Raw genomic sequence first — 17,466 nt, 5'->3', positions numbered from 1 at the left:
ATTCACATGCAACATTAAAAAAAAAAAAGATATACTATCTTATGCCAGAGGCTGTACAGTGCATTGGGTAAGAATGTGGGCTCTGAAGCTAGTTTGGGTTCAAATGAAGGAGCTAATTTCCTAGTCCTACCACTTAGGGCCCTGCGACCTTGGGCAAGTGATTTTATGTCTCTATGCCTCCGTTCCCCTAACCTTAAAATGAACTATGAAATGGAAAGCACCCAGGACAGGGTCTTCAGTAAGTACTCAATTATTATTAAAGTTTTATATCCTACTTTTCCTACTTCCACATTATGACTATTTTCTGGGTCATCAACTATTCTATAACATTATTTTCAATGACTGCATAGTATTTCATGTTTATATGCCATAATTTATTTAGTCAATTGTCTATTGTTGGACATTAAGGTTATAACACTAAAATGAATATTCCTTTGGCTAAAATCAGGGTTAAATTCATAAGGCCATTTCTTACAATAGCTCTCTTTTTGGTCCTTGGTACGGCAGTAAACTAAACTTCAGTAAGAAGCATTTTCTGGGCATAAGGGAACAATGTTGTATGGTTCTTAAGCTTTCTGGTGGCCTGGGCTAATCCAAGGTAAAATGTTAGAATATGCAGAAGAATAGATGGACTACATGTCCTTTAGTCATCCATATATATTATTTCTCTACCCAAGAAGCAAATTTCAACTTACGTTCACTAACAAATAGATGTGAAGTATGATTTGACAGGGCCATAAGTTTAACTGTAGCCAAGCTTGGGAGTGGAGTGGGGAACAAGCTGGATTGACATCTTCTTACTGAAATGGAAGGACCCTAATCAATCCATGGGCTTGAAGAGAAGCCCACTTCATGCAGAGGTGGAGCAAGGAAGTCCCAAAGTTTTCTACCATGGAGTAATGGTTCTTAAGATTTTAACTGACTTTTCACTAAGATGCACAACATATTCCTCTCAGGTTCTATCACTGCATAAATTCTCAAAGCTGTGTATGTGTGTGTGGGGTGTGTGTGTGTGTGTGTGTGTGTGTGTGTGTGTGTGTGTGAGAGAGAGAGAGAGAGAGAGAGAGAGAGAGAGTGAGAGAGAGGGAGGGAGGGAGGGAGGGAGGGGGGGGGGGGGGGGAGGGAGAGACTATCAGAATCCAGGACCTGGGGCAGAAGGCGGCCATCTGGGTAAGTCCCCTAAGGGGCTCCAATAGGCCCTCCAGTCTTCCCCCTGCTGGTGACAAATGCTGTTCTATGCTGTGGTCACAGTACTTTCAGCTTCAGACTCAACCATTAAAACAAACAAATCTCAACAGACTCCCCTGGAATGCATAACTTAAAAAATACAATATTCTGGCGAACCATCCATTAGAAAGCAATAGTTAAACATACTCTTGAATAATTTTCAATTTGCTTTTTATGTTAGCAATAAATAATTTAAGTATGTACTAGAAACAACTGGTTTTTAAAATGTTGATCTAAAGTCATTTTATTTCTGGTGGAAATCAAAGAATTAAAAGTCAAACTGGGTTAAAAATTACATTGACACAATGCATTCTGTCTATCTGTAGATTATGTAATTACATGGTTGTCCTATGGTTCCTATCAGAGCTGAATAAAGACAACTTGATTGTGACAAAAAAGAGACAGTATTGAATAACACTCCAGGAGGTCTCATTTCAACCTTGAAATAACTGCACAATTTATCCTCATATATCAAAACGAGGAGAAGGCAACAACTCCTTCCTCTGAGTTGGCAATAGAACTTTTCTGATGAAAGAAAGAGATCAAGTGTGCCTAAGATACTCTCACAATAGCCAGCTGATTAGACATACAATTGCATTCTTAATACCTTGGCATTTAACAGCATGAAGAGTACGTGGTCAGGAGTTGCCTGGGCTCGCCACTGTAAGATCTCCGCCAGAAACTGGTGCTGAAGTCATAAAGCAGAAAAAAGAATCATAGTCAGCAACTTTTAAAAAGCTGGACAATGCATCTGCCATCTGTTACCTGAAGCGTAGGTTCTGTCCTTGACTTGTTTGTAAAAATCAACACTTCTGGAACACTTACCTTCTTCACTAAATCATTCTCTTCAATTTGCCCAAGATCCCTTCCTGCAGCTTGTGCTATGCGTTTTCCTGCAACCAGATTCCCAACCATCACAGAAGCAGGGCCTACGCCTGTAAGTAAAAGCAAAAATCAGCTCTCTGGAGATGGCGATTCAAGCTACATACCACCCCCACGCCAGCCCCAAGCATTTCCAGACTGACCAAAGCTGGTTCAAACGTTCATTCAACCAATACCGACTGAGCACCCTTCTAGGCACTGGGACAAAGTAGCAAACAAGACATACAGCTTGTATTCTAGCGGGGAAAGGCAACCAATAAACACATACACAAATAATGTCAGGTAGCAGGAAGTGCTGGAAAAAAAGAAAATAGGACCACAGGAGAGACATGGATTGGGGGGGTGGAGGGACTGTGTAGAGAGAGAAGTTTTCACTCCGAGGAGGTGACAGTTGGTTGCATTGGTTCCTACTGATACATTTCATCTGTTCCAATCATGGATAAAACCCTAACAGGGGCTTAACAGTAATAAATATCTGGTCTGAAAAGAAATCTGCCATCTATGAGGACTGAGGGTGAGTTCATCAGGAAAATCAGAAGGGCTTTATTTTAAGTGAGCAATGAAATCCAGATTGTAGGACATTCTACAAGACAACTGGCCTGGATTCTTCAAAAAGGTCCGTGTCTTGAAGACACAACAGATTTGGGAGCTTTCAAGTTAAAGGACATGACAGCCAAAAGCAATGTGTGACTTTAGATACTGGATTAAAAAAAAAATCAGCTACTATAATAAACTGGTGGAGAAATATGAACATAGATTGTGTATTATTAAATGATAGGATTATATTAATGCTAACTTTCTTTTTTCTTTTTGAGGTACGCAGGCCTCTCACTGTTGTGGCCTCTCCCGTTGCGGAGCACAGGCTCCGGACGCGCAGGCTCAGCGGCCATGGCTCACGGGCCCAGCCGCTCCGCGGCATGTGGGATCCTCCCGGACCGGGGCACGAACCCGTGTCCCCTGCATCGGCAGGCGGACTCTCAACCACTGCGCCACCAGGGAAGCTCAATGCTAACTTTCTTAATAGGATAATGGCATTGTGGCTGATTAGGAAACTTTTAGGAGAATGTTTTTGTTCTCTAGAGATACACTGCTGAAATATTTGGGGGTGAACTGTCATGATGTCTGCAATTTCCTTTCAAAGAATTCAGTTAAAAAAAAAGTTAACAGTTGCTGAATCCAGGGGAAGGTATACGGGTGTTCATTACAGTATTTTCAACTGTTCCAGAGGCTTGCCACTTGGGGAAAAAAAAGTGAAAACTCTCCCTTTCTCAAGATAAAAAAGGAAAACTCTCCCTTTCTCAATAATGCTAGGGCTTTGTATGCCTTTCCTGATGGTCACTTAAAGATTAGACTCCAACGTATGAAACTAAGACGACGGCTAAAACATAACAAAATTTATTGCCAGCTGAGTTTTGAATAATGCTGATGCTATGCTTTGATTAATATTAAATAACGTTTATTGCCAAAATCTGTTGACTATGAATGTACTGAAATAGCTGGAACAAAATCACTTAAATCACGGAATCACTTTTAAATATGTGGGGAAGCTGGGTAAAGAGTATAAGGCAATTCTTTTACTATTTGGCAACTTTTTTTGTAAGTGAAATTACTTCAAAATGAAAAGTTAAAGAAAAATTTTAAACTAAAAAAAAAAACACACCCTAAGGGTAAAGAACTCCAATACTCTGCTAAACAGTTTTCATCTACAAAGTGTATGTCCACTGAAATTTTAAGTACTGGGTGGCCAAAAGGTTCGTTTGGTTTTTTCCGTAAGATGGCTCTCTAGTAGTGCTTAGCTGTCTTTAAGTTCATTCCAAACAATTTTGTTAGACTGTATTATGACAGCTGTCATATCAGTGTGCATTTAAAAACAAACTTATCAAAATTGGTGAATTTTTGTGTAGCCATTTTAATATTGAAGATAGAAGGAAAAACAACATTTTCGGCGTATAATGCTTTATTATTTCAAAAAAGGTAAAAACGCAACTGAAATGCATAGAAAGATTTATGCAGTGTATGAAGAAGGTGCTCTGACTGACTGAATATGTCAAAAGTGGTTTGCAAAATTTAGTGCTGGAGATTTCTCACTGGACGATGCTCCATGGTTGAGTAAACCAGGTGAAGTTGATAGCGATCAAATCGCGTCATTGAGAACAATCAACATTATACCACGCGGGAGATAGCTGACATACTCAAAATATCCAAATCAAGCGCTGAAAACCGTTCGCACCAGCTTGGTTACGTTAATTGCTTTAATGTTTGTGTTCCACATAAGTTAAGCAAAAAAAACCTTCTTGACTGTATTCCTGCTCACGATTCTCTACTGAAATGTCATGAAAACGTTCCGTTTTTAAAACAAATCGTGATAGGAGATGAAAAGTGGATACTGTACAATAATGTGGAACAGAAGAGATTGTGGAGCAAGTGAAATGAACCACCACCAACCACACTACAGGCTAGTCTTCATCCAAAGGTGATGTTGTGTATATGGTGGGATTGGAAGGGAGTCCTCTATTATGAGCTCCTTCTGGAAAATCAAATGACTAATTCCAACAAGTACTGTTTCCAATTTGACCAGTTGAAAGCAGCACTCGACGAAAAGAGGAATTAGTCAGAAAACGCATCATCTTCCATCAGGGTAACGCAAGAACACATGTTTCTTTGATGACCAGGCAAAAACTGTTACAGCTTGGCTGGGAAGTTCTGATTCACCCGCCGTATTCACCAGACATTGCACCTTCAGATTTCCATTTATTTCGGTCTTAACAAAATTCTCTTAATGGAAAAAGTTTCAATTCCTTGGAAGACTGTAAAAGGCACCTGGAACTGTTCTTTGCTCAAAAAGAAAAAGGTTTGGGAAGATGGAATTATGAAGTTGCCTGAAAAATGGCAGGAGGTAGTGGAACAAAATGGTGAATATGCTGTTCAATAAAGTTCTTGGTGAAAATGAAAAATGTCTTTTATTTTTACTTAAAAACTGAAGGAACTTTTTGGCCAATCCAATACAATATGCAAAATTCTTTCCCAAGAGACTGCATAATACGTTAACAGATATATTATGTTGGAGACAGCCTTTTTTATATAGGCAGGACTCAGACTACATATGACTGTGTAAGTTGCCCATTCCTGGACTCACAATGTAAAGTTAATAAAGGTGTGACGTTTTAAAAAGTGAATTTTTCAGAGTAATTTAAAATGACAAAAATAATTCAGCAGTAATTTCTTGAGGTCCTTCTGTGTGTATTTCTTAAGACTATGAGTCAAAGAGTGAAAAATTACTGAAAGCAATAACATCTACGAGGCTAATTGCTGATACTGTGCTGTACCTGTAATATGTCTTCTTATTTTCTCCACAAAATTCTGTAAATTTCCACTGGCAAAGACTGCTAGTCATCAAGCCCTAGTCTCCTCTTTTTCCTTAAAAACACAACCCCCAGTTTTTAGCTGGGCAAATGCCTGGAATAAAGACTATATTCTTTAGTGTGGGAGAATAATAGGTAAGAGTAAGTAATATGTGCGATTTCTAGAAGATATGTTTAAAGGGGAAGGGTATTCCCTTCTTTGTCTTTTTCTCCCACCTGCTAGCTGGAATGTAGAACTGATGGCTGGAGGTCAGGAGCTTAAATGAACCCTGAGGCAGTATGCTAAGGCTGGCTGTGGCAGATTGTTTGATTTTCTTACAAGTCTTCCTTGCTGTGATTACATGAGAGGAGTATATACCTCTCTGCTCCACTGACTTTGGGCATGGTCTGACTTGTTCTGGACAATAAAATGTTAGGAAACATGAAGCAAACAGAAGCTTTAAGTATGCTTGTATGGTTTGGCTTGCTTCTTGCTTTTGCCATCTGCCTTGAGGAAAATATGGCACAGGGAGCTGCTGGTCCCATGATGAGGACACACATGGAACAGGTCTGAACCCAACCTACAGCCTGGAGCCAAGCCAAGGCCAGAGGATCCCAGCCAGGTTCAGCAGATCCACATTCCATGAGTGAAAAATAAATGCTTCTTACTTTAAACCACTGAGTTTTAGGATTATTTGTTATGCAGCACATCTATAACAATAGTTAACTGATAACAATGCCAACGCAATAAGATGGGAAGCTGGACCAACAGTGACTGAGGGTTCCTAGCCAGTTCCATCCTAGCCTTGGACTGCCTAGCTCTGGATTTCTTTCACTTGAGAAAGAAAAAACTTGCCTCTTGTTTAAGCAGCCGTTATGTTCTTCTGCAACGTGCAGCCGAAACCAGTCCTAACACATTCCCATTCTTTACACGATAGCTTAACAGACATCTCAATGAGATTTTTGTCACTGGGCTACCTTAACACCGTTTCTATCTTCCTTTTCCTCTCCTTTCCTTTTTTACCTCACTCCCAACCATCTCCATGCTCCTGTATTCTTCTTAAACCCCATCCTCTCATGCTATCCCCACATCATGTCTGTTCCACCTATGCTACATTTTCAAGCTGCTTTGGTCTGACCCATACACATTCCACTAAGATCTTAGCAGGCCATCACAACAGACAGCAAAAACACAGAATCCAAACCTAATGCTTTCATCAGACAGGTGGATGCTATGCCTATGAGGGCTTAGGAATAAACCTTTTATATAGGTTTCATCATTTAGTAAAACTGGGTGAAATCTGGCTAGCAAAAGCAATGTTTTAAGCAACTACTATGTCTCTGAGTTGCATCCTTTAAGCATCTACTGAAATCAAAGCTTTGTTAAAGGAATTCTAGATTAAATGCTATTTAAAATAGGATTTTACTCATATGACAAATGTAGGACTTCAGTATAACAGAATACAAGATGGAGGATTTGTATGTTTTACATATCCATCAGATACGTAGGCAGGAAATATGAAGATACTTCTTTTTATATATTTCTTGATTAGTACAGACTTGATTCTAACTGCCCCTTTAGAATATTAGCCTCCATAAACTGTCATTTCCACTAGCAGAAACTGATAAATATCATATATACTTTAGCTCTATATACACTGTTACTAAGATAAGGTTACTTGGCGAGTTGACAATAACGTCTATATAACCAATGTGATATGATCTTCGCCACCAGACCACTGAAGTAATAACTACTGCAAAGCAGAGCAGATTAACATTGTAATATCCTAATAAAAATATCCTAGAGAGTCAGAGGCTTACCTTTTATTTTATTATTGTACATCATATTTACCTTTCAGCAAAAGCGGTCTTAATGGAAATATGATTAAATGCCATACTTCCCTTTGACTTCCTAATCTTCCCACTATGTATATGTGTGTGTGAGTGTATGTGGTAGCAGTGGGAACTGTAAAGGCCAGATTTTAGCTCTCATGTGTTTCCAGGCATACAAGAAACTGGGAGGCTCTCATTAACTTCTCAATTAAAATGAAAAAGCATCAATAAAACTTAATGACTTCATGTTGGATTGAATAGATTTTTTTTTTTTTTTTTTTTTTTTTTTTTGCAGTACACGGGCCTCTCACTGTTGTGGCCTCTCCCATTGCGGAGCACAGGCTCCGGACGCGCCGGCTCAGCAGCCATGGCTCACGGGCCTAGCTGCTCCGCGGCATGTGGGATCTTCCCGGACCGGGGCACGAACCCATGTCCCCTGCATCGGCAGGCGGACTCTCAACCACTGCGCCACCAGAGAAGCCCTAAATAGATATTTTAACATGACTGACCATCAATCACTTACTCCTGCCTTTAGTCTCCTACTCATTAGCCCTACAACCCAGGTTTGTTCAGAAATTAGGCAAAATGGTGAAATTGACTATTTGGTTTTTTCTTTGTTTCATATGGCAATTCACATACTTCTATTTGCATCTTGAATTCATAGGAATATGGCAAATGCAAAACATGCTATTTATCTCACCTCTGTCACTAACCAGCTATATGACTTTGGGCACAATTCTTAACTTTTCTGAACTTTACTTTCCACAGCTGAGGGCAAAGCTCTAAGATCATATTTGTAAAATGTATAGCTAATATTTGGCTTTTAGTAAGCCTCAGTAAATACTAGCTATTCTTATTATCAGAACCTTCCATTACAGGACTTGCTTTATTCTACCTCCACCAGTGGGATTCTGATCACCTTGACCCCATACCTTACATCCTGGGAAAATGGACACTCTACTGAGAATTACTCAGAAGACTGAGCCAACAGTAAACCTGGAAAAGCTAGTTTACAAAATCTCACTCCTTCCTGCTTTTGGTCAGCTGATACGATTCTCATGTTACTTACTAATCTTTGTAAAGTCCAACTCTAGAGAAAAAAATCATGCTGAGAGAATTCAGCTTCTTCAAGTTACAGTTTTAATGTCATGCCTTCAAAGCCAGCATTCTTACCTGGTTGCTTTTGCCGGGGTTTTGGCAAATTGGTCACGCATGTATGTGGGCACATGAGGATATTACAAGGATGTAGCGATCCCTCCAGAAAGAGCTGTTTCGTCTGAGATATATGGATCCCTCCCAGTGGAGTTTTGGGCAGAGTATTGGCAGGCACCAGAGCAAGACAATAAACCCCCACTTGATGAATGCTATCGATTGCCTAGAAAAATACAAACAAAAAAAATGCTCAGTGAGATTAATTTTATGACATTTGACATCCTCCTAACACAATGCATTATTCTACTCTAAGAGTTTTTCGTGTTTTATTTTATTTTTGGCTGCTTGGGTCTTCGTTGCTGCGCGTGGGCTTTCTCTAGTTGCGGTGAGCGGGGGCTACTCTTCGTTGCGGTGCGCGGGCTTCTCACTGCGGTGGCTTCTCTTGTTGCGGAGCACGGGCTCTAGGCGCGAGGGCTTCAGTAGTTGTGGCTCGCGGGCTCTAGAGCACAGGCTCAGTAGTTGTGGTGCACAGGCTTAGTTGCTCCGCGGTATATGGGATCTTCCCGGACCAGGGCTCAAACCCATGTCCCCTGCATTAGCAGGTGGATTCTTAACCACCACGCCACCAGGGAAGCCCTAGAGTTTTTCTTTCTCTCTCCATTCTAGGTCTAGAATCTGGTAGATTATTAGTATCCCATACATCTAAAGGTACCTAATCCTTCCAGTGATGGCAGAGTGGTGAGGTACTGGCCAACCCAGTACAATCTAAATGGACAGAGGTGGATACTGATTTGCAAGCCTCAGTATGTTCTCTCTTGATTGATAATGTCCAAAACCTAGAAATTTGTTTCGGTTCGTTTAATATTTTAGCTGTCCAACAAAGCTCAATTAAACAGAGGCAAAATATTTTTATTTTTAATTTTTTTTAATTTTAAAATTTATTTATTTTTAATAAATTTATTTAATTTATTTATTTAATTTTGGCTGCATTGGGTCTTCGCTGCTGCGTGTGGGGGCTACTCTTCGTTGTGGTGCACGGGCTTCTCATTGCAGTGGCTTGTTGCAGACTTCAGTAATTGTGGCACGTGGGCTCAGTAGTTGTGGCACACGGGCTTAGCTGCTCCGCGGCATGTGGGATCTTCCCGGACCAGGGCTCGAACCCGTGTCCCCTGCATTGGCAGGCGAATTCTTAACCACTGCGCCACCAGGGAAGTCCCAGTATTTTTATTATGAACAAAACAGAAGCTCTGTAAGTAAGCCCTTGCTTAAGTGGTTCACCAGATTACTAGGCAACCCCTTTGCAAAACATCCAGGTGAGGCCCACCGCACACTGAGTCCTGGAGGCCAACAGCTCCCTCGGCGCACCCCTGTTCCCAGCCACGCACCTGTGCGCTCACTGAGTGTCAGCTGTGCCTGCTTCAATACCTTTTACAGCTGCTGTTCTTGTTACTGTGCTCATATAATTAACTATTATATCCACTGATAAAATATGAATGCAAAATAGGAAGAGTTATGCTTTCTAAAGACTCATTAGAGGTGAACTCCTACTGTTGATAGGAATGGACAAGTTAATTCTAAAAGGTAAGTTTCTTTTCAAATACTCACGTTCTGGTCTAACTTAAAGGAAATGAAACCAGAAACCAATGCTTTTGGATGTAGTTTATGGAAGTAAGCTGACCTGGAACTCAAACTGGTGTAACTCACACTCACACGCCTCTGCGTCAAATAAAGGCACACTTGTTATGTTTTGTGTTAAGATTTAATACTTGAAGAATTTCTCATTGTTATGGTTTTCTGCTTCAATCACCTTTGAAAACTAACTGACCAACCATCAATACCATTTCTAAACATGCCAGTTGAGAGGGTTCTTTTGTACTACCCACAAATCTTACTGAAAAGGAGATCCAGCCTGAGAAGACGAATGGACCAAGAGTCATAAAAGACAGACAAGGCCTTTTATTAAAATGACTTAAAAGGGCAGAGGAATAAACTTGAAAGCATATTCTTCAGACTAATCCACTAACCAACAGAGATAACTAGGAAATGGGAAGTCTGTAACAGTTCCTAAGTCTTGAGTATCTTAGAATATACAGGAAGTTAGCAAATGTATCATGTGTAGCCTGGATTCCTCACTGAAAATACGCCACCTGGTAAGTCATCCACTGACGACGTTCCTTAGAAGGTGTTGAGTTAGGTGTTTAGTTTATATCATACACAGACCTGGAATTAAACAACCTCTGGGCTCTAACCTACCAGAACATATGGAGTTCTTAATGTTCTACTATGGATCCAAGTACCCCAAGCAGAGAAGCTACATATAAGATAATGCCTTCTTATTTCGCACCCAAATCAGACCCCAAATGACTTTAACAAAAATTTGGATTAGTAAGTTTAGCACTGCATTTAATTCCTATAGTTGCTTTTCAGGGAAAAATAACAACCTGGGAAATTTGCTTCCTGTAACTGGAAAAAATACATAATTCACCACAAGATTCTACCACTATCCCCCAAAGTTCTTTCTGAATGAAATAAGCAGTGTGTTTGAAAATATGAACAGTATAAAAAAATTCTCTTTGCGGGTCTGATTACTAACCGTCTTTCAGAGATCACCCAGTCCCACTTTCTTCACAGTTTTTTCTATCTAGTCTATCTTCAGTATTCTCTTTCCTTTCTCTGATTTTTGCACTATAAACAGCCTATGCTATACCAACTGATAATTCCGAATCACAGACCCTGCAGATAGGAAGAATCTTAAAAGTCATCTAGTGCTATCACTCATCTCATGCTTACAACATTTCTACAACATTACTACTAACTGGCAATAAATAAATCCAAATGCCCCAAGCAGACAAGTTATAGACACTGGGAACAATCCCAATACATATAAGTTGAATGGTAAGGACGGTCCACGCTTTCTCTGGACCATCCATTTATCCAACAAATATTTGCTGAGCCTACTCTGATGATGTGCTGGCATAGCCATCTGGTTCTGGACTAACAGGAACAAGAGAGTAACTCTTGGCTTTCATGGGTCTTCTATTATAGTGGATGTAGAAAACAATACATACGAAGACACTTATAGCTGGTAAATACTAATCAGAAAATAGAGCAGGGTGAGGGGACCGAGAGTGAAAGGGAATGTTATTTAAGATAAACTCCTCACTGGAGATATGCTTATGATTGTTCTTTTTTATATTAATGATGATCACCATCATCTTGTTGTACTGAAGGCAGGCACTAAATATTTCAATTCATTATCTAATTACTGTCAATTAAGCTTCCAATAGCTCCGTAATATAGATAATTCTATCCCCACTTTACAGACGAGAAAATAAGGTTAAGTAAGGTTAAGTAAGCTGCCTAAAGGCACTTATGTGGTAGGTAGTGGAGCTGGGATTCAAAGTATGATTCTAAATGAATACTAGGCTCTCTTCATCATCCTAGCCTGCTCCCCTAGAAACATTTCCCTTATACTGAGCCCATGTCTTCCTCCTTCCCTAGTGGTTTACTTCACCTAGATCTCTAACTCCACAGTAAAAGCTCCTTCAAAGTAAGAACAGCAGCTCATATTGGATTCCTCACACTCTAGGCACCACTTGTAGCATGCAGTAAGACTGCAGCTGTTGACATGGGGACTGATTATGTCAAAGATGTGTTCCACATTTGGACAGTTAAAACGTTCATGGGTAGTTAACACTCAGGCACAAAAGAATGAAAGAACTTGCTGAGGCAGGTCAAATTCAATTGTTTTTGGCAACCTGAGCAGAAAAATACTTTGTGGTACACAAGGAGGCGTGGTATTATCTGCTTTTGCTAACAGTAGCTAGAATATTTGAGTAGCTACTGGCAGGGAAAAAAAAGGGCAACATAACTGGTCCACTGAAGAAAATGCTTCAGCAGTGGCTTCTGCTGCCTTTGACAGCAAGGTCAACCTCCCCGACAGAGACCCCAGGTGCGCTCACCTGTAGCACACGGCTCATCCACTGGAAACTGTCTTCCTCGGAAGCGTCAGGTCTTTGTTCCGCAACCACCACGATGCGCTCATCATAAAATACAGACACAGAAAACACAGCAATTCTAAGAGAGACAGATCAAACACATCAGGACTCCCTTCACAACCAGTCCTATTTGCTTTGCTCAGTTGGAATTACAGAGAGGAGGCATCCCCACCGCACTGCCCAGGAAGGAGTAGTTGAGAAAAGAAAACGTCAAAATCATTACCATCAAAACGAGGACTCAAAAAACGCGTACTAAGCGCCACTGTCGTGAATGTTGGGACGTAGCGATAAATAAGCTGAAGTCCCTGTCTTTGTGGAGCTTGCGTGTCAGAGACAACAATCACGTCGCGCTATACACCGGGGGACCGAGGCAGGGCGGGGGCGGAGCAGTGTGTGGGTCGGGGGGTGGGGGGGGCGGGCAGCGCCTCCCTGAGGAGCGGACATTGGAGCAGAGACCTGAATGAGGTGAGGACGCGAGCCGCACGGAGATCTGGAGGAAGAGGTTTCCGGGCAGAAGGAACGGAAAGCGAAAAGGTTCTGAGGTAGGAACGAGCTTGGCAGGTTTGAGGAACAGCAAGAAGGTCAGTGTGCCTGGAGCAGGGTGGTGAAGCAGAGAGTGGTGGGGAGAGGTCAGACCCGCCCAGGTGGTCACGGAGGACCTGGAGGCGGGGGGAGGGGTTGCTCTGAGTGAGGTCTCGGCTCAAACATCCCCCTGCTAGTGAGGCATTCCCAGACTCCCCGTATAACCCGCAGGCACCACCACGCCGTGTGTCCTTCCTGCACAGCACTCATCACCAGCTCACCTAGTATCTGTTTCCCTATGTGGTTACCTGCTCTTCCCCCAATGAGAATGTGAGTTCCCGCAGGCAGAGACGTGGCCGGTGTTGTTCACTGCCACACCCTGAGCATCCAGAACGGTGGCACACAGTTGGCACCCAATAAACGCTTGCTGAATGAATGTGTGAAATAACGGGAAGGCACTGGAGGGCTGAGAACGCCAGCAAGCCTGACCACCTCCCTTCCTTCTTTCCTTTCATCCACACATATTTAATGAACACCTACTGCGTGCCAGGCACTGTGCCGAGTGCTGGGGATGTGACCGTGACCAAAGACAGAAGGTCCAGTACCCCATGGAGTTTATATCTCACAGGAAGCCACACCATTACAAAAAACTATACATTTCAGGAACTGGTTCTCTAGTGGTTTAATTTTTCTACTGCTTCAAAAACTAAGGGACACCAGGATTGCTTTAAAGACATATATCCATGACCGAAAACTACTGAACAGGACATCAATTACTCAAATATATGCCAAGTATCTTTTCTTGAGTTAATAAGCAAAGAAAAGAGGGTATCTAATTGACTTCATCCATGGAATTTGAAATTAGGGCTTATGTACTATGTCAATCTCTACATTGAAATGGTAATAATTTAGAGTCAAGTAAGAGAACAATTCTTAGATGTAAACTCCTACAGAGTAGCATCTATCTCAATTAGACTGAATGGGGTGACTTCTGTATTGAAGGAATGTAGGAAGTTCAGTGTTTCAGAAATCTCTCCTCAGTCTTCAGGATTCAACAAACAGTAGTAATTAAAAACTGAAATACAGGAGATGGTTACAGCCCCTCAATTACAGCCAAAGAACCAGACATTTTAAGATAAATATTCAGAGCCTGGTTTCTGCTACACTTAATCAAAAACAACCTAATCTAGAGCATCTACAGAATACAACTCAAATCACCCTACAGAGGTATCTTTAGATTCCACCAGAAGTGCTAACCTTTGAACTTTGTACTACTCACCTTCCCCTATAAACAGTCTTTATTGATTCAACAGCCAATCCAGTAGCAACAATGTCATCAGCATTATGTCTTCGACCACTAACCATCAGTAACCCATCCATTTTTCCAACCACGAAAACCAAGCTGCCCTGAAAGGTAACAATGATTTACGTAATTTAAATAGCAAAACAGACATTTTACTTCCTGCCTTGAAATAAATCTCATAAAAACTGTAGGAAAGAAAATATATTTTATGGATTCTAAAAAAGTGTTTCACATCTCGACATCTCAGAATCAGTGGCATCTTACAATTAATGCGGTCTTAATAGTATATAAGAAGGGAATCCATTCATATTCATTCTTTTTAAATTAATTAATTAACTTTTGACTGCACTGGGTCTTCGTTGCTGTGCGCGGGCTTTTCTGTAGTTGAGCGAGCGGGGGCTACTCTCTGTTGCAGTGTGCAGGCTTCTCACTGGGGTGGCTTCTCTTGTTGTGGAGCACGGGCTCTAGGCACATGGGCTTCAGTAGTTGAGGCACGCAGGCTCAGTAGTTGTGGCTCATGGGCCCCAGAGCGCAGGCTCAGTAATTGTGGTTCACGGGCTTAGTTGCTCCACGGCATGTGGGATGTTCCCGGACCAGGGCTCAAACCCGTGTCTCCTGCATTGGCAGGCGGATTCTTAACCACTGTGCCACCAGGGAAGCCCCATATTCATTCTTAGGGAGGAATTTTATTTTATTTTTTTGCCGCACTGCAAGGCACGTTGGGATCCTAGTTCCCCGACCAGGGACTGAACCTGTGCGCCTTGCAGTGGAAGTGTGGAGTCTTAACCACTGCACCACCAGGGAAGTCCCATGGAGGAATTTTATAAGAAAGCAACTAGGATGCCAAATGAGCACAGTTCATTTTCCTAGCCATGATTATGTATTAGTTCATTTTCTGTACTTATTCATGGGATGGATGCAGAGGAGAAAATTGTTAGACCATTTAACACTGGAATTAGGAAGAGAGTAAAACAGTTTTAATGTGAGAATGAATGTCTCAGATTTATAAGGGTAATGTTTCCATCTGGTAATATTAGAAATAAGTTAATAAAGAAAGGTCTAAGGAATTGTAGGAGCCTCTCCTTTCCAAAAAAATAACTGAGCTGCAGGAAAGCCTGCTGTCAATGTCCTCAAAGCATCGCTGTATAAATAATTCTATTATTTATTATTTCATATAATTTTTATCAATAAATTTCCCAGACTCATTTGCAATAAATTAACTTTTCCCATTCATTATAGAATTCCTAAATTTTTGGACCATTTACATATATTGAATTATCTAGTAGTCATCTCCATTTGAATGTCACTAATTGATTTACTAAGCACAATGTAGTGCCATACACTGACTAGGCTTTGTAAGTAAGACGTAATCTCTAGTCTCAAGAAGCTACTGGCCCATCCTTCTGTCATCCCAAAAGACAGAAGAAAATCAGCCATTTTCAACACAGTCTGAAAGGTCCTACGGTGGAAGTGAATAAAGAGAACAAGACAGTCTCTGCTGGTCCTCCAACATCTATTTTTCCATTTCTTTCACAGTAGTAGAATTTCTAGCTCGGCATGCATTTCAGCCTCCCTTGCAGCTATGTGTGGCCAGGTGACTAGTTCAGAACAACGAGATATAAGTAGAAGTGTTGCTCAGCAGCTTCAGGGAATTTCTCTTAAGAGATAGTAGGGCTACACCCTTTCTTCTGTCCTGTTTCCTGGAATGCAGATGTGATGGCTGGAGCTCCATCTTGGACCTCAATAGTGGAGTGGAAGCTAAAAGGAGCTGGGTCTCTGAGAATTTCTTGGTGCTGAGTTTAGAAGTCAAGACAGTAGGTGCAGATGTCTCTTTCTAGGAGAGTGATTCTCTTAGAGGTATGTCCTCAACCCCACTGTCACCCATAAATGGTGGGGAAGAAAGAAAATAAAATTAGATCTTTTCTTATAGAACTTGAACTGTTATGAGGAGAAAAAAGAGAGGGTAAGGAGGTAATTAAGAGATGGAAGAGGTATGTGGGCTCAACTATGATAATGAAGGTCTATTACTTACAAAATAAAATCCAAACTTCCCATTATGTCATGCAAAGCCCTTCATGCTCTGCCTCTCTGCCTTCCTCACCGGCTCGTGAAACTAACTGTGAGCTCTTTGAGAACAGGTTTTGTATCCTAATTGTCTCTGTAAACCCAATGCCTGTAAATACCACCTGCTGAAAAACAAACTGTTTTCATTCAGAGAATTTACTGTTACACCTGGTGTAGTACTGATAATCCGTATGAAAATGATTTGTACACTATTATGGTTTCCCTTTGCTATTGAGGGTAACTTTTTCAGCACTCTTCTCACTTACTGAAATATATTAATCAAATCAACGCAACATAGGAAGAATAAGTGAAAAGAGTTTTGAAAATAAAAGATAATGTCTTAGTTTGAAGGAATAAAATGAATTTGGGTAACTGGAGCAATAAACATTACTCATTTTATGACATTTTTTACAGGAACTGCTCTAAATGTAAGTTAAGTGGCCCTGTAATACTCTTGGACTAATAAGAATTTGTTCTGTGAACTAAAGTACAAAGATTTGGATCAGATGCACCAAAACAAATATGAAAGTGTCACTTACTGGCCCTACAAACCCCAGTAATCCCGACCGGATGAACGGTACATCCCCAACAGGAGAGCCTGCGGAATTCACTGGAATCACCTAAATGACAGAAAAAAGTGAAAATGTTAGCTTAAAAAAAAAGTATTTGATTTTTAAAAAGTCTTAAAAAAAAAATTTAAAACAGTAATACATGCTTGTTGAAAACTAAAATTATAAAAAATAGTGAATCCAGTAATCCCACCTGCTTAAGACATAACAAACATTTATAATTTGTTGTTTATCTCTGCGGACTTTTTTAGATTCACATATTAACATATTAAGAATTTTTTTAAGGGATCATATTATATATACTATTTTGTAACTTGCTTTTTCATATATTATATGTGTTTGGTATAGTATATGTATTTTGGATACCTTTACAAGTTGGTAATAGTCAATCTAGCTCTCTTTGTACAAGAGTTCTGTAATATACCATCACATGGTGGAACAAGATAACATAGCCCTTGGAGTCAGATGTAAGTTCAATGTCTGTCTTTGCCACTTACTAGTAACGTGGGCCTTAGGAAGGTTCCTGCATTTCTCTATACCTCAGTTTCTTTAGCCATAAAATGGAACTCTCAATG

The 17,466-nt window shown here is 40.7% G+C and overlaps 1 protein-coding gene across 3 annotated transcripts in view; it reads right to left on the bottom strand.

The window, feature by feature from the left end:
• Positions 1-17,466, bottom strand: part of DIP2B (disco interacting protein 2 homolog B) — a 235,370-nt gene that overhangs the window by 20,132 nt on the left and 197,772 nt on the right. For all 3 annotated transcript variants that reach the window (XM_029206503.1, XM_029206504.1, XM_029206505.1), the window contains 6 exons: positions 16,862-16,942; positions 14,235-14,362; positions 12,398-12,512; positions 8,457-8,658; positions 2,053-2,162; positions 1,835-1,915 (listed from right to left, as the gene is read on the bottom strand). In XM_029206503.1, coding sequence (XP_029062336.1) covers positions 1,835-1,915; positions 2,053-2,162; positions 8,457-8,658; positions 12,398-12,512; positions 14,235-14,362; positions 16,862-16,942 — 717 coding nt within the window. The remainder of the gene's footprint in view (positions 1-1,834; positions 1,916-2,052; positions 2,163-8,456; positions 8,659-12,397; positions 12,513-14,234; positions 14,363-16,861; positions 16,943-17,466) is intronic.

The sequence above is a fragment of the Monodon monoceros genome, unplaced genomic scaffold, assembly GCF_005190385.1.
Source record: "Monodon monoceros isolate NGI ecotype Baffin Bay Population unplaced genomic scaffold, NGI_Narwhal_1 Super_Scaffold_6, whole genome shotgun sequence".
In the NCBI taxonomy this organism is placed as follows: Eukaryota; Metazoa; Chordata; class Mammalia; order Artiodactyla; family Monodontidae; genus Monodon; species Monodon monoceros.
The sequence above is the reverse complement of the archived record's forward strand: the minus strand, read 5'-3'. Positions and strand labels throughout refer to the sequence as shown.